Genomic DNA, 24,700 nt, shown 5'->3' on the forward strand with positions numbered 1-24,700 from the left:
AGGGATATATTACTAGAAAAATGAATAATCTGTGTGGGTAGGAGGGTATAATTGTCTGTCCGGGGAGTATAGAGGCATAAACTTACAGAGCATGCTCCCGTGGCACTGTTTTGGAGACACATGGTGCATAAGGCCTGAGGAATTGTCACTCCAAAGGTTTTAAGGGGGAGCTGAATCATGGCAGAAAGCGTCTCTTGTTCCCACAGATTTTGTCACTTCTCTGTGCATAATTTTTACCCCACATTATCTGTGTATTTTCACTTTGAAAGAACATGCTTGGTCCTGATCTTGTGTTTAAAGCACAAGCCTGGGAGTCTGAAGATACGGGATTTAATACTGGTTCTGCCAGAGATATTCTGTGTCATTATCTCTGTGCCTGAGGTGTTTTTTTCCTTCTATAGAATGGGGGAAATACGTGCCACAGAAGGGGTGTTGAGGCTCATTAACAATTATGAAGTGCTGTGTAATCTTTGGATGAGAGGTGCTATTCAAGTGAACAGAACTGATGTGTCTGGGGTTTTTTTTTATTCTTTCCTTTGTTTGAAGTGTCAATTGAAAAAGTATAAAATCATTCATGAGTGGAATTTTATGTCCAAATTTCTAAGAAGATATTGAAAACAATAAAGAACTTAAGTAATTTAAGTGTTGTTTTGAGTTTTGGTATGGGGATTAAAAAAATGTTTTACTGATCCTTAAATCAACCCTTTGATGCTGTAAAACTGCCAGAAAGCAAAAATTTACTGCAGTGGCTCAAACTGTAGACCCTTGTACTGGCTGACATGTTATACTTGTAATTGGAAACTACACACTTTGAAATGAATTGGACAGAGAGAAATCATTTCAGTCTTTAGATGTAGATAGTGACAGGAGTGGATATGTTCCGTGCTCTTAGTTGAAGCATGTAATGTGCAAAGCAAGCTGCTGATACTACTGAGTTATAATCGAGGATATTTGCCCTTCTCAAAGTAACGGGCTTGCAATCCCATTCTGCTGGAATATGTTCTTCTTACAAACGAATTTAAATCCCATGGAATTTAAACTCATTTTTTACTTCCCGATCAAAACCTTCAGGCCTGAGCACCACACAGAGAGGAACATTAGGCTCACATGTCTGTAATCTTGTTCCTTGTTCAAGATTTGCTCCTGATAACTTAAACTACTGAAAAAACAAAACAAAACTGTAAAATGGAAAATTGGATCATTTTGACCACTGTGCAAAGCCTTTCATTACTAAGGGGGAGCAACGCCAGCAGAAAAGAACTCAGTGCATCCAAAAGCATGCCCAAATCTTTCCGCTTGTTCCCAGGGCTTGGACAACAATGCTGCTATGAAAATAGCTTTGGGGAGGAAGAGCGTGCTGGGTAATGAGATGCAAATGAGCTCACCAAGCATCCCACTTTGCCTCAGAATCATTGTATCCAGTAGCGCAATAAGAAGTATTGAAAATGAGTCTGAATACATTTTACCCAGGCTAGTTATGCAACATGTGTTGTTGATGCTGCTTCTGAGCTTGCAGTATCCATGACAGTTGAAGGTGATGGCCATTTTTGCTACAAAGCCAGCAGCAGCGCCCGTCTAGAATAAAAACAGAGGAAGTTAGGATAGAGGTGGGGGAGAAAAGAGACAGATAATTGAGGAGGAGAAATAATTATACAGATATTGAGAATGGGAGAAGAGATACTGGTGGAGTGGTAACTACAACCTGTAGAAATGCCATTTGCTTCTTGGGCTGGGAATACTGCAATGCACACTGAGAGCGGGTCAGGTCTCTGCTGTCTGACTGAAAGAGCAGTATCCATGAGTTCTGGAGAGAACCGTGTTCATCCCTCCTCCATGTGGAGGTGATCATCATGGGGTGAAGAAGTCAAAGGCTGGGGGAGGAGGATCTCAAACAAAAAAGAAGGGGAAAAGACTGAAATGGGGGTAGGGAAGGGAAATATATTTAGGCTCTGTAAAAGTGATGGCTTAAAGTAATGGTGTTGTGCTGGAGGAGGAGAGACTATAAAGAAGAGGGGGAAGGGTGTGTCCTTGCAGCTGCAACAGCCCCCACCGGCATTCCAGCCCAGCTTCTGGACATTCCTGCTTCTGCCCTCACAGATAGCACTCCATTCAGCCAGGCACCACTCCACAACCTGCCCCCTCATGTTGTCTCTCTGTATCAGTAGCAACTCATTGACTCTTGCTTATAGTTTTACAGTGGGTAGATTGTACCAGACCAGCCTGATCTCTTTCTTTGAAAAGATAACTGATTTTCTAGACAAGGATTTCAGTAAAGTATTTGAGACAGTTTCATGTGGGAAATTGTTAGTTAAAATTGGAGAGCATGGGGCTTAATATGAGAAATGAAAGGTGGGTAAAGAACTGATTAAAGGGGAGATTACAGTGGGTCATGCTGAAAGGGGAACTGTTAAGCTGAAGGGAGTTAACTAGTGGAATTCCTCAAGAATCGGTCTTGGGACCAATCTTATTTAAACACTTTCATGACCTTGGCACGTAAAGTGGGAGTGTGCTAATAAAATTTGCAGATGACACAAAGTTGGGAGGTATTGCCAATACAGAGGAGGATCGGAATATCACACAAGAAGATTTGGATGCCCTTGGAAACTGGAGTAATACAAAAGGGATGAAATTTAATAGTGCAAAGTGCAAGGTCATACACTTAAGGACTAACAACAAGATTTTTTGCTATAAGAGGTAGACTTATAAGAACAGAAGAGGAGAGAGACCTAGATGGTGTTGTGATAATTGGGCCTACGAATTTACCTGAATTGTGAGCTCAACTGTAAAAAGTATGAAAACTTCATGAGATGTTACAGTAACCTATAATAACAAATGTTGATGGGAAAGGTATGAAAGGGAGGCAGAATAACTGAATTAATTTAAACAAAAAGGTCAAGTTTGTATGATTCAAGGACTGTGTTGACATTATGTTTGTTAAAAATAGAAGATGTGGAACTGGAAGGTAATGAGCCAAAATTGGTATGTCAGATGTTAGGCCTAATTGGTGGACAAAATAATGAGGACATGGGCTATTCTACTGACCACTTCCTTTTTGGGTTCTTACAAGAAAGATATTTTGCGGGGAAAATATGAAAGAACAAAAAGAGGAACATAACAGAAGAACAGACAGAGTCTACTAGGGTGAGCTTCACCATCATGGCTCCCTTCCCCATCATCTCCTGTGACCCCAGGTTTTAATCATCCTGATCCTGAGAGGTATCCTGACCAGAGAGGGGGCTGCAGATGGCATTGCCACCCCCAGCAGCTCCAACTGAATCCCAACCACCACCTGAGATGAAACAGGATTGGAGTTCAGCAGCAGCAGTATCTCCAGCCCATTTCAACTAACAACTTCTCTTTCCCCCCCAAAAGGATAGTTACTACCATCTTTGATACCATCTGAGAGACTGTCAAATGGGACGGGGGAGGTGAGGTCCTTTAAAAAACTCGTTCCAGCTAAAGGGGAAAGGGATGTTGTTAAAATGAAAGGTTTATTTAATACTTTAACTGCTTTTCTTTCTTTTCTGTATATTTAATAAAAATAAAAAATATTTTAATGTTGTGTTTGCCATGATTGCAAGCAGGCGGAGCTTTCTGTATACCAAGCGTTTGTTTAACACGGTTTAAAGTTGGGCATTGACTGGGTTATGTTAATACCTTTAGCCCATATATTCCATCTAAATTAATATAACGGTGTATTGGTTGATCCCATGATGACTAAGAGCCATCAGTGTGATGCAGCTGTGAAATAGGCTAATGCAATCCTAAGTGAGGTATTTCCAGTCGGGATAGGATAGTCTTATTGCCATTGTACAAGGCACTGGTGAGACCTCCTCTGGAATACTGTGTGCAATTCTGTTTCAGAAAGATTCATTCAAACTGGAACAGGTGTGGAGAAGGGCTACCTGGATGATCAGTGGAATGGGGAACCTGCCTTATGAGAGGAAACCTAAGGAGCTTGGCTTGTTTACCGTAACAGAATGAAGGCTGATATGAGATATGATTTCTCTCTACAAATACATCAGAGGGATAAATACCATGTAGGGAGAGGAGTTATTTAAGTGAAGGGACACTATTGGCACAAGAACAAATGGATTTCAGCGGGCAATCAGCAAGTTGAGGCTTCAAGCTTGATGAAGGTTTCCAATCTCCAGAAGAATAAAATTCCGGAACAGCCTTCCAAGGGGAGCGGTGGGGGTGAAAATACTAACTTGTTTCAGGACTAAGCTTGACAAGTTTATGGCGGGGATGGTATGATGAGGTTACCTGTGATGGCGTCTGGCCCATCCCCATTAGCAAGTATCTCCAATGGCTGGAGACGGGAAGGGGTCTGAGTTACTACAGCAAAGTCTTTCCCTTGTGTCCCACGTGCTCAGGGGCTCACTGATCACCATATTTGGGTTTAGGATAGAATTTCCCCCCGATCAGATTGGCAGAGACGCTGAGGGATGGTGGGGTTTTGCCTTCCTCTGCAGTGTGAGGCACAGGTCTCTTGGTGGTTTGATCTAGTGTAAATGGTGGATTCTCTGTAACTTGAAGTGTTTAAATCAAGGGTTGAGAAGTTCAGTCTCTCAGCCAGAGGTTATGGGCCTATTTCAGGAGTGGGTGGGTGAGGTTCTGTGGCCTGTAGTGTGCATGAGGTAAGACTAGATCAGGGGTTCCCAAACTTGGTTCGCGGCTTGTTCAGGGTAAGCCTCTGGTGGGCTGCGAGACGCTTTGTTTACCTGAGCGTCCACAGGTACGGCCGCTCGCAGCTCCCAGTGGCCGTGGTTCGCTGTTCCCAGCCAATGGGAGCTGCGAGAAGTGGTGGCCCAGCCCACGCCACTTCCCTCAGCTCCCATTGGCTGGGAACGGTGAACTGCAGCCACTGGGAGCTGCAAGCAGCCATAGCTGCGGACACTCAGGTAAACAAAGCATCTCACTGCCCGCCAGGGACTTACCCTGAACAAGCCGTGAACCAAGTTTGGGAACCCCTGGACTAAATGATCATGATGGTCCCTTCTGGCAGTGGAGTCTTTGAATCTGGCAGTGGAGTCTTTGAATCTGGTGTCACCACCTTGTCCTAGAGCCTTCAGCCCCTATTACTATGCACCCTGTGTTATACTGGAAATCAGCCTAAATGATTTAGTGGTCCCTTCTGGTCTTAAAGTTTATGAATTTGAATCTGAGTCCTCTTGATCCTTACCTCCACCCTTTCCTTGCTCCCTACTCTCTTCCGTGCATGTTCCCTCTCTTCCGCTCATCTTTTCGTTTCTCTATCTCTTCCACCTTCCTCATTCAGTTCCTTATTTCCTCTTCCCGTCAATAACGTCTCATACTATATAAACTATAAATCAAACTGATGGCTTAGGGAAGCCTCAGGGTGCTCCTTGTACCGTGGATCAAGCCCTGCTACCCTTCTTTCACTCACTTGCCTATATTCCTCCATTTCCATTGCCTTGTTTAGGTCAGTGACCTGGAAACATTCCTGCCCTATCTGGCATTGGGTGCTGAGGGAAAGACCTGTGGGGGGCAAAGGGGCTTGGTGGGGATGTGCTTCAGCTAACTGCCCCTCTCTCTTGGAGTCTGAGACACCTCTTTGTGAGGACTCCTTAATTTCCCTCTGTATTGTTCGTCCTCCTCCCGTAATATGTCGACCTGTAAGGCACCCTGCAGAGCTCAAACATTTGGGTAGCTGACTGGGGAGGCTGAGGCGGGGATTTTCATTTGGAGGGGGCAGAAATTGATTTTTGCAGGAGCTGAGATGGGAAAATGCTGGGTTTGAGGAAAAAGTCTGTTTGTTTACTGCTGCTGCTGTTCGTGGGTTTTTTTATTATTATTATTATTTGTCAGGGCATCTGTAGTCTGGGATGGTTTTTATTTTTATGATGAAATACATTTAAATAAGTTTTTGTCATTGGGGTGGTTACCCTGACAGACAAATGAAAGTATAAACCCCTGGTACGGAAAGGAATTTATTTCAGTAATTGAAGGAGGTTTTTTTTTTCTTTCCCCCCAGCTATTTAACAAATAATCTTAGAGAACAATTAAGGTGTATTTCATTGGTGTTTTGCAGGACTATTAGGTGGTAATATCTAGCTCTCATGCACTGCTTGTGCTTTATAGGTCTCAAGGCACTTTTCAAAAAAGAGCATTGTTATCCCCCTTTTACAGTAGGGGAAACTGAGGCACAGAAACACAAAGTGACTCATGTAAGGTCACAGAGCAGGATAGTGGCAGTGCTGGGAAAGGAACTCAGGGCTCCCAGTGCAGTTTGCTAGCCACTTTGTGAATGGTAACAGATCTTAACAGTTCCAAGGTATTAATTAGGTCTTTTCCTGAGATAAACATGTCATGAAATAGGACCATAAATCTTGATAAGAGGCTTCATTCTGCAGCTCTGCCTTCTGCATCTGGCTCAGGGAAGGTCACACCACCAAGGAAGCATTTTTATTAGAGATGAAGATGAGATTTACCTGATCCTGATAATCTGTGGCCAGCAAAGGGCACTGCTAACATGGTGCTTTGGCAATCCAGATAAACCTTGGTTTTGCTAGGCTGCAGACAATTGCTTGTAATAAGCAATCAATCCCTTTATTCTGATCACAGTTGGGAGAAAAGGGAGGTGTTTACCCATTGTCAAGTATAGTGTTCATTCATAATGTGGGTGGAAAAATGTAAAATCACTTTCCTTTAAAAGGTGACAAGAGAGTCTGGATTAGGAGGCACAAGCGATAGCTCTGTTTGTTAGGCGATGAACTGTCCACTCCCCCCACAACAATTGATAAAAGAAAATTCCAAGGCTTCACCATGCTGTGACCTATGCATATGGGTTACAAAAGCACTGACTGAGGACTTAATCCCCCACCCTTCTTGTAGTGTGATAATATGCTAGAAACTAAGATCAAGCAATGATTGGTAATGCATTAAACAACAGAGTGGTATGTGGGTTATTTGCACACCCTCTCACTACTGAGAGCAGCACCACCTCCCCTTTCCTCTCTTTCATGTTGTGCAAGTTTCTTTTTTTCTAAAATGTGAAACCGACTGGCATAAGTTATAACCATAGGCTAGCTAGGCTCACTCGGTTTAGGCATTAGCAGGCCTTTGTGCATAGAAAAATTAAAGGAAATTGTATAATGATCATGTGTTTTGGATATTAAACTAACCAGGAGTTAGATATATTTATAGCTACTTCTACAAGTACTAATTAGATGCTAATTACAACCAGAATGGAATGCTGTAATTTATTATTGAAAATGAAAGAGTGACCTAGGGAGTTGTTAAAATCTGCACAGAGGCATCATATTAACAATTAGTTGTGTAGGAGGCACGGATTTTTTTTTTCTGAAGGGAAAATACAAAGGAGACAAATGTTTTTATTTATTTATTCATTTATCTTTAAATGAGGAACTTGTAAAACCTTTAACCTGCTAATCACTGTGGGGAAGGATTCCTAAGAGCTTGCGTCCTCTGATAGCCCCCCACTATCTAGGGTAATGGTTCAGGCCTTCCATGACATTGAAGCTATCATTGACTCCTCAGGGCTACTGAATGCTGTAACATCCATACGAAATCCTCCGTTAATGATGGCTTGGCTGAGGGGCCAAGGAGGGTTTGACACTTACTTTATATGTTTATAATTTTAAAATTGCAAATGCACATACAAATTCTATATAGAGTCATAGAGTTGAAGGCTAGAAATGACCCCCAGATCTGTATATCACAGGCCACTAAACACTGCCACACCAACCCTAACCACCAGAATTCGACCAAAGTATAACAGCTCTCAGGAGATTAAACTACTGTGGGCCACAGGCAGAGAACAGGAGGGAACGAGATGCGCCAATGTACTGGCAGATAATTGATTTAGTGAGATATAACCAGATTAAATATATTTAATTAATATTCCACTTCCCTATCCCTCACGTGTCATTTATCTACTTAGGATGTAAGCTGTTTGTGACAGGGACTGTGTGTGTAAACATACACATTCCTGGCTGCACCCAGATAGTTGAGCTCACTCTTTGAAGAAATTAGAATGACTGTGAACTTCAGCCCATACAGGACTAACTGGTTTTCAGTAGGATCTGGTCTTTCTCTCCCATGCACCCCCCACACACAGTGAATTAAGGATCCTACAAACTGGGAAGGAAGAATAAAGGTATATTATTGTTGTTTTCTGTGTTTAAAATATACACAGTTCTCTGAGGCAGCCTTAACTAGGGCCTTGCTACCACTCCCCCATAATACTTGGAAGGCTCTCGGGAATTACATTGATAGTAGTCAGGATGGAAAGAGGGATGATCCAGTGGTTAGGTGGTAGCTTGGGCCTTGGGATACCAGGGTTCAGTTCTCTTCTGTACCACAAACTTCCTGTGTGACTTTGGGGAAGTCACTTAGATTTCCTGTGTTTCAGTTCCCCTATCTGTAAAATGGGGCTCATAGCAGTTCCCTACCTCATAGGGGTGTTGTAAGGATAAATACATTGTGAGATGCTCAGTTACTGCAGAAATGGGGGCAACATAAGTACCATGCATAGATAGATATAAGATCCCAAACAGATCAGAAGACAAATGCTGCCAATATGTGAGGATCTGGGAGTTCTTTAGTGGAATATCGGTGTTGTGTTCCCTTTTCATATTCTAAATATAAAGTTTACTATCCAAGACGTAGAAGAGGATAATGAGAAATAAATTCTTGGGAGTCAGTTTATGCATATAAAAGAAAACATTAATGTTTTAAAAGTGGTAGCATTTTATGTTTCGCTCATTTCAGAGAGAGAGGTCATTTCATTCTCATTGTCATCTCAACAAAACCAGTAATGCAGTAATCTTTAAAGTAATTACACAGTCTTCCTCGTTTTTTTCTTCAATATAGTATCATTCATTTAGGATCAGAATACATTCTTTCTAAATTAGAGGTTTACATGTGTAATTATATAAAATGATATGTTTGTTTACATCTCCAAGTCAAATTTAAATTCTGTTCTATAATTTATCTTTGATATGCAATTTCACTATGTCAATCGCTAATTTATTACGCTAGATGAATGTGCTGTTAGTGTTTAAAATGCCTTTTGTTGATAACAGAGTTGCCCTGATTATTGCTAACCATTTCTGCACTTCCACTACCATGGATACTGGACAATTTTATACTCCAGCATGCACTACTGAAAAAGATGATGAACTCTAGTGACCCTCTTTGATCAACCTAGACTTGTAGGTTTAATTCTGTACCATCAGGGGAAAACAAAGATTTTACAGTTGACGGCTGTACTTCTGAACAGAGGTATCCTGTCTCTTTATGCCATTTCCTGCATACTGCTCTTGAATGAAATTCCTTTGTTGACTTGTGAGTATAATTGATGTGTACTTGGGCCTTCTAGAAATAAGTTTCTGATCATTTGAGTTAGTAAACTCCTGTTAATTGGCAATATTTATTACCTCTCCTTTGACTTCTTCGGTCAGGAGTACTATTCCTGGGAGCACAAGCATTAGTTTCTTCAGTTTCTTCTTCTACTTCATTGTTGGGCTGAAATCTCCATACCTGTGCCAGATATTTTCAGTCGCTTGTCCCACCTTTTAGGAATCAGTGCCCAATAGGAGCTGACCAACAGGTTCCTGCCTATTTAAAACACCTTACCTAGAATTATTAAGAACATCCTCAGAACACTTTTTTTTAAGTGAATTTTTCACTGATGAAGCAGTCTCTTATCTTTCCCACTAGATGGATTATGTTGGCCAATTCCATGAATGGCTAAATCCACAGCAGCTTTTGTTGTAGATGCAAAGCTAGGATACCTGGGCTAGTTCCTTTAGCCTTAAATGACCAAAGGGATTTGAACATCTCAAATTTAGGGCAGGTTAAAATAAAGGGCTTCCTTGACTACAGAATATACTTTTTGGTCTCCCTGAAACTTAGTTTCATTGATGGTTCAGATTCCAGTAAAGAAGCCTTCTACTACCTTTGATTCTCTCTTCTTCAGTTCAGAGCTTGGATCCTAGTCTAGTGTTCATGTTTGGTTCTACCTTAAAGAAGCTGGAGGCAGAATCCTCATATCCTGTGAAGAGGAATCAGGCTTTGACGAGGTTCCACAAGACAAGGCTCTCCTCAGGACTTTGGGGGTCTAGGTAGAGAAAGAGAAATGTTTCAATCACCTGTGAGGGACCTTTGGATGCTCTTTTCCTTGTTAGGATCTATAGGCCTCCACCAGTGATGGTGAAATTTATAGAACTGAGACTGAGCATAGGATTTTCAAAAGTGCCTGAGTGATTTAGAAGCACAAGTTCCACTGGAAATCTAGGCACTTTTAGAAATCTCACTTTCAATCAAGCGAGTTCAAGCAATTTTGAAAAAAGATGGCCTGCCATTCTTCATTGAACAAAGGGACCAAGTGTATGTATTTGAGAGGCTATGGGGGAAAGTAATAAACTGGTTTTCTGCTAGGAGACCATATACATACAGGTTCTAGGAAGGATACCTGAACTTTTCCAGAACACCCTTCTGTTGAGGAAAGAACAAATAGTGCGCTAGAGAATGGATTCTGCATCAAAACTGTTAAAAAAGCTATAGACTCTCTCAAAGAGAAGGAATCATTGTCATGGTATTTTATGGCACAAAGGAAATAAGTGTCTCAGAATATGGTCAGTTAATGCATTTAAAGCTTCCTTGATTACTCTCCCTTTAAGGTAAGATGTGTTCTAGAGAAGGAATGTCCAGTTCTTAAGTTTCTAGTAGAGGACCAACTGCTTCCTTAGATCTGGGAAAGCCTCCTATGTAGAAAGGCCAGTCTTCTTTTAGCTGAGGAACACTTCTGCAGCAAGAAATATGATTGTCTAGGCCAACTAGGCATTAGTGTCAGTTCACCCAAACTATTTCTGTTCTGGTCAATCAGGCTCCTACCCAGATACAGATGAACATTGGAGCCTATGTTGTCCATTTCCTCTTGCTCTCAAACTATGGGTCAGCTTCATTATTTTGTTTAAGCATAGACCCATTTGGCATCTGACTACTGGGACTTGGACATAGTCTTCAAAGGTTACCCTCTGGAAGTTGCTTTGATAACTTGATGGATCTTCTTCTACCTGTATCTTTGTTCATTGCGGCGCTTGAGAGCAGCAGTTAAAAATCTGGGGAATATAGCATCTGTGACAAGGAAGGTGCAAAAACTCCTTGATGAGCATGGATGGGTGATAACTCTGTGGAGAAAGCTCCCTAGTGTTATACTATGGGTACCATCATAGTTGGAGGCCAGGATCAGTATCTTAGTGAGAGGAAAGCTTTCCCCTGAAACCAGGGTATAGCAAAGCTTCGGGCTGAGATCTCAACTATAATCCATGTAGGATCTGTCCATGTGGCTTTGCCATACAGGCTTTACGATTCATGGCAAATTGTGTCTGGCCTTGTTCTCTGATGAAGATTTTTTTATGTTGCAAGTGATAGAATGTATTGTTTGTACATCTGAGTAAACATATTCTGAAACCACAAGTTAAACCTGAGTAATATACTACAAGCTCCTTTATTCATATTTCCAGCCAATCGTGCAGTTGCAAGAATTTATTTTAAAAAAATTAGATGTATGGGATTTTAATGGGTGGGATAGGAGAAGAACGTGGGTTTAAAAAGTGGATGATACACCTGGAAATATATTGAAGCCTGACTGTTTTCTACTCAACCAACTTCACATCTGTATCCCAATCTGAATATTTTATTTTGGAGAGAACAAATCTGGATACCATATCAGTTATTGAAAGTCACAGTGGAGCTGCCTTCTGCTTAGAGACATAGGAACATGCTGCTTGTTGGCCTTCTTTGACCCTGGGTGGCTTGTTGCCTTGCACATGTTGTTTGTGTATTCTTAGCTAAACCGATTGTGGAGATGAGAAGCTAACAAAATAATTGGATTGCAATTTCAGTCCTTTTTTATTTCCTATAATTTAAAAATCTGCTCCCCTACCAGGGAGAGTAACACGATGCTAATGTATCCTCTTCATTTGAGCCAGATTCGGACACCCTTATTCCTGTTAAGTAGTACCTTACTGAGAGAAGAGACACATTGAAAACAGAATCATCCCTGGAGTCAATTGCTGCTCAGCTCGAATAAGGTTATCAGAATCTGACCCTACAGTTAGAATCTAAATAATTGAATTTCATTGGAAAAAGCTACTGAGCTCTCCCTGGATTAATATTAGTATTAGACCTATTAGGGAAACTCAAATATTCTGTATGAAAGAATATCTGCGGCAAACTAACTTTCAGTCTTTAGGTGCCTTGGTACCTAAGATCCACTAAATAAATATTTCTCAGAAGTCAAATATATGTAAGGATGATATGTATTGATTTTTACATACAGGAAGAAAATCCTAGCTGAATATAGTCATATGATGAGTCCACAGGTTTGTTTACTTCCTCATAGGGTAACATTCATGATGGCTACAGTGATATTAACCAGTCAGACTGTGTATGTAAATAATTGATAGCAGTTGAGAATATTCCAAATATTTCTAATGCTAACATTTAGAATAATACATATTAAATAAGATTATGAAAAGTTGATTAACCTAAGGATTTATCTTCACTGTATTGTTAACTCCAGGTATAACTCGAGTGTTGCCCCTAACCCACACTCCTGTTTGCATACACAAATGTCTAGTTTGAGTTAACTGGTCCTTTAAACTCAAGGTAGCCAGCACATTAGGAGTGAAGCTGGAGCTAGTAATGCAATGGGTATGCAGCGGTTTAAATTACAACTCATTAGGTGCTAATCCAATCACTGTGTGTTGCTGAGTGTTATTTGGCAGTATGGTTTTAAAATTCCTTAAAAGGGCCTGGCAGGTTTGATTAGAGGAATGACCTTAGAAGGAGCATTAGCAATCAGGGTACACTGGACCAGGGGCCATGTCTACTTCTCGGCTCCAAGAGCAGAGATATCATCTTGAGTTTTGTAGAGCAGCTTACCAACACATTTTGGAAAGTGTGTTCTGCCAGCTGCCATAATGATAAGCAGGACCTATGCAGATCATTTGTGTTGCTGTTGGACTACTGCTCTTAAATGCCCATTTGCCCAGGCTGATGGAGGAGGAGGATGGAAATAAGTAATTTCATCCCTTGCAGTTTGGTTTCTCAAATCCTATTAGACCAGTCTGCACGTCCCTCTGTTTTTTTGTTTGTTTTGCTTTGGAAGTACTGGAGTTGGGATACAGTTTCATCTGGTTTGCAACTGAGCTGCATGAGACAGTACATGTAGGAGGAGCAATTCCACATATCCTGCTCATCACAAATCTTGCATATCCTTTTCCCTTGCTGTTTTAAGAATGCATAGAAATACTGACCTGTACAATATGGATGTTACCAACTTAGGGACAGCTGTGCTTTCTGAGGGTGCAAGCCAGGGCTTCATGTGCCCAGCACAGCGTAGCCCGTCTGCTCTGGATGATACTTTTTAGGACCTTTATTTAATTCCTTTGCCCATTAAATATGGGATTCTGGGATCACATCTTTGAAGAGTACAGTTGTAGCATTATTTCCTCATTTGTTTATTTGTAATCCTCCATTTTAATCAACATCAGTTCCATCTTAGACTTAAAAGGGTAGATTCAGTGTTGGTGAAAAGTCACGTATTAGCTTCTCCTTTACCTGTCTGCTTTTACTCAAGATACTCTCTCAGCCTGCATATCAGACCCACATTCCTTGGCAAGTTAATCATATAGGCTGCCAAAAACCATGAGCTTTGTGTTAGAGTAACACAATCCTATAAAATATGTTTACATTTCCAGTACTGTACATGGTAAACTATCAGAAAGGTTGGCAAAACTGGCAAAACTTAATTTTGATTTGCAGCTTTGGTAGGAGTTAAATGACATTTTATGTATTCAAAGAAAGTACAACTTGCACAGACAAATAAAATAATGGATGCTGAGCTTGGACATGGATTATCAGATTTTTGTCTAAAAATGACTTTTGATTCAATTTATTAAAAAAATACAACTTTTTTTCTTGTTACACAAAAAGTAGTGATTTACAGTGGGGTTTTCATATACTTATGATTAAAAATAAGCAGACCAAAAATTATAACAATAAAATCCTCTCAGCCAAATCCTTAGTTTATGTAAATTGATGTGGGTCCTTTGGCTTCAGTGGAGCTACACTGATTTACACCAGTTGAGAATCTAGCTTTCCGTTTTGAAACCTGAATGGCATCAGGCCCATAGTGCAAATAAGTACTTTTGGGAATTTCCCCAGATACACATAAAAAGCGGCATAAACACATGATTAACCATCCAAGCAAAACTACTGTTTTTAAAAAATTAAATCACAAAGGAATCATTTAAAGTAAAAAAGAAACCTATTTTTTGCATATCACAGAAATACCCAGGATGACACAAATCAGCAAAACTAAAAAGCTAAACATAAAAGCTAACTGTTTTTGACACTCTCTGGCTTGCTTATTTTATTATTAGTTATTTCATGCCCATATTTTACCATTGCACAGAGTGCTAGCCTCATTGTTGAGCTCATAACTGTTCTTATGCTTACGTGTTCGCTACATTATATATATGTTAACACCAAAGGGTTAGTAAACTGGTTCAAAGAGGGTTTGTTGTCCGGTGACTAGAACAGCAGACATGGAGTCAGGAGTTCAGAGTTCTGTTCCTGGTGGGGTCACTTATTCACTCTGTGACCTAAGATGAGTCGCTTACCTGTGTCTCAGCTTCTCTGTAACATGAGGATGATAATAGTTGTTTATCCTGCAGGGGATGCTTATAAATTGCTTTGAGATCCATGGGGGAAAGGCTCTGTAAAAGTGCAAATTAAGACTAGTCTAGTCAGGCCTCTCTGGACCCAGAACTTGACTGGATCTAATCTGTTTTGAAATTCACAAAAGTTTAGCTGACTCCCCACTTTCAGTGCTTGGCTGGGAGCAGATGTGCCAGAAGGTCGGTTGCTAGGACATTCTTGTCTGGTTTGAATGGAAGCAGGAAATCTCACAATATTGCCCATGCTCGTGTACAGCCAAGACTCTGGACCGAGCCCCTGAAGCTGTCTGACCCAACAGACTTCTGTGATTACAAAGCCCTCCCCGGGCCCGAAGAGGGGACCTTCTCCCTTTTTGGTGTCTGGTGCGGGGGGAGATGACTCCTCTTGACATCTGAATGTCAGGAGCAGCAAACATCCTCCCTTATTACTGCCTGGCGTCCAGGAAGAGACTGGACTGAACAATTCCCAGCTGGCAGCTCAGGAATCGAGCTGCCCTTCGGACAGAGCAGCAAAATATCTTCTCCCTGGATGGGGGGGCATGGCGGTAGCCCTAAATCCTCCAGCCCCACCAGCTATCAATAAAGCAAGCTGTACTGTCACATCTACCACTGGCCTGCTGGGTGACATTGGTCAAGTTGCCTCAGTTTCCCCACTTTCAAAGTGAGGATGATACTCACTGAGACGTTGTGCAGATGGATTGGTTAACATGTGTACAGTGCTTGGAAGATTAAAATTGTCCTGCTGAGTACTATTACTATCACTTATTTATTACATTAATAAACTTGGCGAGGGAAAAAATGTTACAACACCATTGGCTGAATTCTCCTCCGAGAAAAACTCATGAAATTCAGCTGAAATCATTCGTGGGGGCTGATGAAATTGGCCCAACATCAACAGCCTTTATAGGGAACATTTATAGCCATCTCTGTATAAGATGATTATTTGATTGAAGAGCGTATACTAGGTTTTGTTCAATATGGAGTCTGATGGCTGCTCTTCTCTTCCTGTAGCCATTCCTTTGAAATTATATGAACCATTTTTGTAGTAGGGATTTGCTATGTGTTTGTATTTATTATTCTATCATTAATCATGTTTATTATGGTAGTGCCTAAGCGCCAGCCAAGAATGGAGCCCCCCTGTCCTAGGCACTGAATAAACACACAGACAGCGCGTGAAGAACATGTAGCAGAATGGGAGCCAGATGTGTTTGGGGCCTCTGGATAGAACCGTAATACAAATGTCTGTAGCTTTAAAAAACAAAACAAAAAACCAACCAACAACCTTACAAAATGACACTTGTGAGAATTGATCATAGTGACCGTCCCTTTTGCCTGTCCAGTGGCAGGTGCCAGGGTGTTCTACCAACTGGAAGGTTCAGTTTGAAGAGTCCATCGTGAGCTTTTCATTTCAAAAGGAGAGTAAGATGTGCTCTCTCTATGGGGTGGTTAAGGCGGAAATCATATCTAAGGTTGCCAGGTGTCTGGTTTTCGACTGGAACGCCCGGTCGAAAAGGGACCGTGGCGGCTGTGGTCAGCACTGCTGACCGGGCCGCTAAAAGTCCAGTCAACAGTGCAGCGGTGCTAAGGGAGGCTCCCTACCTGCCCTGGCTCCACGCGGCTCCCGGAAGCAGCCAGCATGTCTGGCTCCTAGGTATAGGGGTGGCCATGGGGCTCCACACGCTGCCCCTACCCCGTGTGCCAGCTCCGCAGCTCCCATTGGACAGGAACCACAGCCAATGGGAGCTGTGGCAGTGGCGCCTGGAAGCACAGGCAGCATGCAGAGCCCCCTGGCCCCTCCACCTAGCAGCCGGAGCGGGGACATGCTGCCGCTTCTGGGAGCCTTCCGGAGCCAGGGAACCCTAATCATATCACTCACTGTAATGAATGGCCGTGCAGCATGCGTCCAAAACTGTTTGGGAAGGTATAGGGTGCATTTGACTATCTGACCTTCAGTCCGTACTCTTTGTGCATGTACATTTCTGACTTAAGAAGAAGTTGGGTACCATTTATAAATAGTGCCTTAGCAAAAAGAGAGTGGGAGGGCATATAAAGAAATGTCATATCTTCAGCAATAGTGAGAGCTCTGTTGATACATGCCCTTTCTGAGCACAGGTGTCTACAGTGGTGTCTTAATGCCACAAAAGGGCTTAATGAGTTTCACATTAAAATCTTGTTGGTAATGAAATATTTTCTTAAATACAGTAGATGGTCATTAATAGCAATATGTCAGTGCCCTTTTGCTATGTTGCTCCCAAGCGACTGTTGCTGTTATGGGGAGTGCTGATAAGTCACAGTAGGGAACATGTTCCCAGAGGAAATGTTGCTTGTAAGGGGCGGTTGCTCTTACAAGGTGTTGCTGAAAACAAGTATTTGCTTGTAGTGACTTCTTCCTTGTGTTCATATATGATGAGCTACATTCACACAAAAAGAACAGGAGTACTTGTGGCACCTTAGAGACTAACAAATTTATTTGAGCATAAGCTTTCGTGGGCTACAGCTCACTTCATCGGATGCATGAATACAGAGTTGCATGCATGGCACAAACCCGTCATCCACTATGATGCCTTTCCAAACCCACACAACTGCAGTCATCTTACAACCCAGAGAACAGAATTATAACCATCTGAGATCGAAAAGGCCTGTTGCATTTTTCTTTTCCATCCCTTTGCCAGCACAGGATTATTCTCAATAACAACAGTATATAATTTTTTCTGATGCTTTGTCAAGTCTAGTCTGGTTTCTGTCACTTTCCCTTGGGAGTCTATTTTTCAGTCTAATAGATCTCGTTGTTAGCCTGAAATATCAGGAAAGACTTCTCTTTGTTAAATTAATCCCATTACTCCTAGGTATAACCCCTATTTTACTGGTGAGTGAAGTGATTCCTCCTAAGTAGAAAGCGACCGTGTGTAAAGTGCTTTAGAGTGCTTTGAGATTAAAGGCACAATATAAATGTAAAATATAATAATTATAATTAATAACAATTATTATTCTGAAAAAAATCATGGTCATCAGAACGGCAAATCCTCTCATTAAACAAGTAAGTCTTTTAGTTCAGCCGTGGGATATTACTGCTCCTGTTTTTCTAGCAAACATGAAGAATGAATTCTTGCAAAGTATATGGTACATTGGCATTGTCTTCGATAAAATATAAACCTCTGGGAATATATACCTCTGGGATTCTGGTGTCTTAACACTAGTCAGAATCTACCTCCGAGACAGCACACAATGTATCCTGCTATTCAAAGAACACTCTGTGTGAGGTAGAAGTGGAACCTTTTAATTGCTACTGAGGAAAAATAAAAGCTAAAATTGTTTTTAACAACACGGTAAGGGTAATGAATCTTGGAAAGTCTGTGAGTGTCTCTCATATTTTCTTTGCTAAGTCTATATCCTGCATGAGGTTATTAGTGTATAGAAGAGCATTGTTTAAAGTAAAGATGTCTTGATCTTTTTAATGTAAAAAGTTACTTTGTTTAAAGGCTCTTTATACATGGAACAAAATGATGACGTAGTACAGAACCTTCAGTGCACAAGAGCTGGAAATCATTATGCATACAAGGAGTTATTACAGAAATAACCTTCCTTGTCAAATATAATAACAAAAAAGAGAGATCAAAAACCTATCAGAAAGTTAAATAACAGAAGACAGAGCTTTGGCACAGAAGTAATCAGCATCCCATCCTATTAATTGTTCAAGACCTCTAAAATCTTTAATGAGGTTCTTACTGTAAGATTTCACTCATATGCAAATGTTAATTAAAATTCCTAATTACAAAACTGCTAGTGATTCTTTACTGAGGTTTTTGAATTTACCATACTAACTACAGTGTATTAACTATATAAACACAATTGTAACCCATTTTCAGTTTTTAATATTGTATTCTTTTTTCCCCTTACAGATTCATTTTCAGGCAAATACTGACTATGGTGATGTTGGACAGACATCAAGAAAACTAGGCATGATACTGTTCCAAATCATCCTCCCACCCCCCATGACCACCACTTTTGGAGAATTCAGCAAATGAACTTGCTTCTTATGGTCAGTGGAGAGACTTACGTTGCTCCAGCATATATTGACAATCAAATGTTCTCCTTTTTACCGCAGGTCTGATTATGACAACATCAAGAAAATTGGATCGAGAGCAGCAGGCAGAGCATTTTCTCGAGGTAAACTCTGATGGGGAATATATATATTAAAGGGGTACCTCCTTCTTCAAATCTTACCAATTTCAAATAATGAGTTTAAAGTTTGTTTCTGCTGTTACACCTGTTGTCTAACTTTCCATGTTAATTTTCAGGAAAACCATTCCCCCCCCACCCCCCTAAGACAATGCTATTCCCTCTCCTGTTGCTGTCTGAAAGAGCTGTGCAAAGAGGGGAACCTGACTATACAGGGAAATAATTCAATTGACAATTCACAAAATGCTTTCAAACACATGAACAAACTGTAGAAATAGACAGATATTCTTTTTTTCTCTAATCTCTTTCGGTTATAGCAATTTTTTGTTATTTTGTAACAATAAGTTAAAATATTTCAGAGAAGCATGTGATACTTCAGTCGTCTGTGTCCCTCTAATGAATTTCTAATGCAGTTTGGAAGGACCTGATTCTGCAAAGACTTCTGCACATCGATAACTTTGCACCCTGTGATTAGTGCTATTGAAGTATATGGCAGCGTTTCTCAAACTGGGGTCCGTGGAACACTGGGGGTCCCGAAGGGAACTCCTGGAGGTCTGCGGGCCCTGCTGATCAACTCTTCTCCCTCCCTCCCTCAACTCCTCTCCCTCCCTCTATCTCCCGGGGGCTACTGAAGCCAAACCAGGAGATTTTAGGCCACTAAAAGTCCAGTGGTGCAGCAGGGCTAAGGCAGGCTCCCTGCCTGCCTTGGCCCTGAGCTGCTCCCGGAAGCGGCTGGCACGTTCCTGCAGCCCCTGGTGGGGTGAGGGGAGGACAGGTCTCCGCATGCTGCTCCTGCCCCAGGTGCCGACTCCGCAGCTCCCATTGGCCAGGAATTGGCCTCACCCCCTCCCGCACCCCAACCCCTTGCCTCAGCCCAGAGCCCGCACTCCACACCCAAACTCTCTCTAAGAGCTTGCACCCCTTACCCACTCCTGCAGCCAAACTCCCACCCAGAGCCCGCACCCCCTCCTGCACCCAGCCTGGTGAAAGTGAGTGAGGGAGGGGGGATGGAGTGGGCAGAGAGCGAAAAGAGATGGGGCAAGGGTGGGGCTTTGGGGGAAGGGGTGGAGTAAGGGCAGGGCCTGGGGCTGAGCCGGGAGGTTGGGGGGGTCTCAGAAATATTTTAAATCAAAATAGGGGTCCTCAGGTTGCTAAAGTTTGAAAACCACTTGTATGTGGGATTGTTCCCAGTGTACAATTAAACATGTCTAAGTTTTTCAAGGATTGAGGCCTAAGATTGCATCTTGAATCTGTATGCAAAACCCTATAATGTGAGTGGAAGTAAACTCTGGTTTTACTCACTTTGGCTAGATCATCAGGATGAATCATTTTTGAAATTTCAAATTTAAACCTATCAACTACAGTTTCCAAGTAAGAAATTACTCTTTGCAGTGGAAGGTTTATTTCAACTCTCTCTCCATAGTATATGTCCTCTCATGTGAATAACTATCTGTAATATGCCTAACTCTCACAAAACTGTACCTGTGTATTGCGAGGTCCAGTACGTGATTTCTACCTCGTGGCTCTAAAAACCATGTGATAAAATGTTTCCATCCTTTTCCATATACCAGGCTTGATTCTGATCTCACTCTAATTTGCAGTGATGTAATTCCCCTGAATTTACTGAAATTACTCCTGATTCACATTCGTGCAAGTGGAAAACCGGGGCCACTGTGAAAGATCATCCAATAGACACAGCCATCCATATAATATGTTTTTGGAAACATAGCAGTGTGAGCTAAAGAATATCTGGACATATTAAGCACCCTTACAGGATCAGAATGAATTTTTGTTCCAATCACTATTCAGCAGAATAATGCAGTAACCTCTGGTTTCAGATATTCCTTCCCATTGTTAGTACTGCTTGAGGAAAATCCTGAGCATTTGGCTTAGTACAGAACAAAACGAGAGGAGGGTTAATTTCTTACCTAACCTGCTAATTTTTTCCCCTCTATATGTTTCTGTACAATCCCAAACATCCCAGGCTATAAATAAATGAGGAGGAATAAAGGGATTTTTTTTTCTCCTTTAAGGGATTTCTTCTGTTGGAAAGTTAGCTAAGTAATTCTTTATTCCGATAACTGGAGATTTTTCAGCTTTTACTGCTAGGGAAGATAGCCAGCTGAAGTGAATTTGGCATAGATTTTGAAGTATATATATTAATGAGAAACTTGGGTCTTAGACAAGGTGGGTGAGGTAATATCATTTATTGGACAAATTTGGTCTGGACTGTAAGTCTTCTCCGTGTCTGTGTTTTCTCAGGGGATCTGAATGAATCACACCAGATGCCAATTTTCCAAGGGATTCTCATCTCTTTAAAAGGGAAGCATTATACATCTTTAATGGTGGAAGCAGGGGGGATCTCTCTTGTATTATTTATAAAACTCAGGCTTTAGCCCGCTACGCTAGATGCTTTCCTCAGATTTTTGTACAGTTTGAAAGATATTGATTGGTCTACAAGTTTTTGAAAGGTGCATATATAAAGGAATGAGATGAAGTGTTTAGGCTGATACAGGAGGTTTAGAATTGGGATTAATAGGATGAAACTGAGCACAGAAAAGTGTAGGCAATCTTTAAATGCGAACAGCAAGGTCTGGAATAGCCTCTTGAAGAGAGTGGAAGGAGCCCTGTTGCTTGAGGCTTTTAAAACTAAACTGGGCCAAGTGGGCAAAAACTTACTGCAGGGAATAGAATTGTGCATTGACAGTGAGATGAACTAGATGACCTAGTCAGTCTTTTCATTTGCTAATGAAAAGTTAACATTCGCCATCTTTACAGCATACTTAGAGGCAAGTTGAGCATGGCAAAAACAAATAGGCTGTTGATGGTTCAGAACTGAGCTGTCTAAGGTGGGCACGTTTTTATGACATACTTGAAACATTTTGTGAAATGTTTGACTCTCCGTGTCTTTAATTAACCTCCTAGGGAGTCCTTAATTGCCAAGATTACCATGGTCTCCCAATAGTACAATTATTACCCTTCCGGTTTTGTTTCATACCCTCTTGTCAATAGAGTCTGTCTGGCATAAAAAAGAGTAAAACTGGCTCCCTCTGAAAGGATCTTATTAGAGCTTGACCCAGCAACCTCTGTTTCCGCTTGCGTGGTGCATGTATGAGGCATTGATGGACCTTTCCTGGTTAGAACGCCTTTTAATTATTTTTTAAATAGTCATGCCCTTTTCTCAACTTGAATTTGATTGAGGCATTGTTCCCAGACAACAAAGTACCTATGGAGCAAATTCCATTGGTGAAAGATCTGTGTCCACCCCATTCACAATAGCTGTTAACAAAACAAGGCAAGATGAGATTGTGGGGGCTAATGATTATAATACTTTGCAGTGTTAATAGCACATTTTCATTCATAGCTCTCCAAGCACTTCACACTGGTGCTTTACAGGCAGAGCAAACAGGGCACAAAGTGGTCAAGTAAATTGCCCAAGGTCACAGAGTAAATTAGTGGCAGACCCTGGTCTTCTGATTCCAATACCCATGCTTATTCCACGCTGCCACAGCTGCCCAATGTAAACCATCCTTCTGTTAATCTAGGTATTTATATGTCCCCTGATTCAAACCATAGTTGTGTGCCTCACAATATTTAATGAATTGATTACTTCACAATACCTTGTAGGATAGGGGACTATTCTTCTTCGAGTAGTGTCCCTATGGGTGCTCCACTGTATGTGTTTGTGTGCCCCTGCGCCTCTAATTGGAGATTTTTGGTAGCAGTGTCCCTTTGAGCCCGCGCATGTGCCCTCCCTCCCTCCTGGTCTGCCTCGAGACTATTTAGCAGTGCAGGGGCGAACCCCCTCCCTCCCCCGCGCACTCACTTCCTTCTCTACCGCCTTTGGCCTCAGGCGGAATGAGCAGTTGTCCCTTCCTTATCTGTAAAAAGAAAAGCAGTACTTGTGGCACCTTAGAGACTAACAAATTTATTTGAGTATAAGCTTTCATGAGCTACAGCTCACTTCATCGGATGCATTCAGTGGAAAATACAGTGGGGAGATTTTATACACACAGAGAACATGAAACAATGGGTGTTACCATACACACTGTAAGGAGAGTGATCACTTCAGATGAGCTATTACCAGCAGGAGAGAAAAAAAACCTTTTGTAGTGATAATCAAGGTGGGCCATTTCCAGCAATTGACAAGAACCTCTGAGGAACAGTGGGGGGTGGAGGGGGGGAATAAACATGGGGAAACAGTTTTACTTTGTGTAATGACACATCCACTCCCAGTCTTTATTCAAGCCTAAGTTAATTGTATCCAGTTTGCAAATTAATTCCAATTCAGCAGTCTCTCATGGGAGTCTGTTTTTGAAGGTTTTTTGTTGAAGAATTGCCACTTTTAGGTCTGGAATCGAGTGACCAAAGAGATTGAAGTGTTCTCCGACTGGTTTTTGAACATTATAATTCTTGACGTCTGATTTGTGTCCATTTATTCTTTTACGTAGAGACTGTCCAGTTTGGCCAATGTACATGGCAGAGGGGCATTGCTGGCACATAATGGCATATATCACATTGGTAGATGTGCAGGTGAATGAGCCTCTGATAGTGTGGCTGATGTGATTAGGCCCTATGCTTTACCTGCCACAGGAGCTGGAAGCTGAAGTTAAAACTCCTCCCTATGGAGAAAACACTTCGGTCTGCAGGGGGCTCCTGTGGGTGCTGACCCCGGAGCCTTGACTTCAAAAGGGATCGAGTGGTGAAGAGGAGAAGAAGAAGAGAGAGAAGAAGAGAAGGGGTGGGGAGAAGGCTCATAAAAAGAGCTCCTCCAAGCAACTGGCCAGCCAGAGGGGTTCCCCAGTGCAGCCATCTCAGCACCGATCCCAACAGGTGCACTCCCAGTAACTGGCCAGCCAGTGGGGCTCCCCAGAGCGGCCACCTCGGTAGGAACCCAGCAGCTCTGAAGCAGGCACCTGAGAAGGGGCCTCCTGCTGTGAGCGCTGCCCTGCTGTCATCTCTGCTGTTGCCCCATCTCCTCCATACCCAGGGGCTTCCTCAGTCAGGCTCTCAGGCAATGGTACCGCCCCCTAAGGAGAGGGGACAATTACCGTACCAAACCCTTTGGTACCAGGTGCAACAAAACTCCCATCTAGGAAGTGTTCTGCACCTTCCCAACCATCAGTACTGACAACATGCTACAAACACTCCTCTGTGGTAACACGTGAGCCCATGGTAACACACGTGCTCTGGTACTCTGGAGGCCTGTGGCCTCAGTACCCAGGGAGAGACAGTTACCGTAAATAGAGACAGTTATCTCTAAAATAGTGACACCAACAAACTTTCTGTACTGTGCACAACAAAACTCTTATGTAGGGAGTGCTCTGCCCAACTATCGGTACTGACAACGTACCATAGACACTTCTCTGTGGTACCAAATGAACCCATGGTACTGCATGAGCTCTGGTACCCTGGAGACCTGATGATTGGGGAAGAACCGCAATCCCCATTACTTGGTACCAGGACCCCCGTATCGAGCACATCCCGGCACCCAGAGTCGCTCTTGGCACCGGGCTGTATACTGCCAATACCCCAGTCAGCGCCACCCTTACCCACTGAAGAATCTGACACTGACCAGGAGGAGATAATTTCCCTGGCCCTCATCGTGGCCCACCGTCACATTACAAGGGTCCTCCCCAATTCCATCAAGCCAACCTACAATCGCGGTACGGGCCCCCTGAGGTAAGCCCACCACCCATGCCTGCTTTCCTGTCTCACCCCCCCAAGGTCATATTGTAATTCTTGGGCAACATACACACATGTTGCGACCATCCCCAGTGTCT

General features: G+C 42.2%; 1 protein-coding gene across 8 annotated transcripts in view; it reads left to right on the plus strand.

Annotated features, from left to right (window-relative positions):
- FAT3 (FAT atypical cadherin 3) overlaps positions 1 to 24,700 on the plus strand; it is a 544,317-nt gene that overhangs the window by 331,299 nt on the left and 188,318 nt on the right. For all 8 annotated transcript variants that reach the window (XM_043528746.1, XM_043528786.1, XM_043528740.1 and 5 more), the window contains exon 4: positions 18,844 to 18,905. In XM_043528746.1, coding sequence (XP_043384681.1) covers positions 18,844 to 18,905 — 62 coding nt within the window. The remainder of the gene's footprint in view (positions 1 to 18,843; positions 18,906 to 24,700) is intronic.

The sequence above is a fragment of the Chelonia mydas genome, chromosome 1 (genome assembly GCF_015237465.2).
Source record: "Chelonia mydas isolate rCheMyd1 chromosome 1, rCheMyd1.pri.v2, whole genome shotgun sequence".
Lineage (NCBI taxonomy): Eukaryota > Metazoa > Chordata > Testudines > Cheloniidae > Chelonia > Chelonia mydas.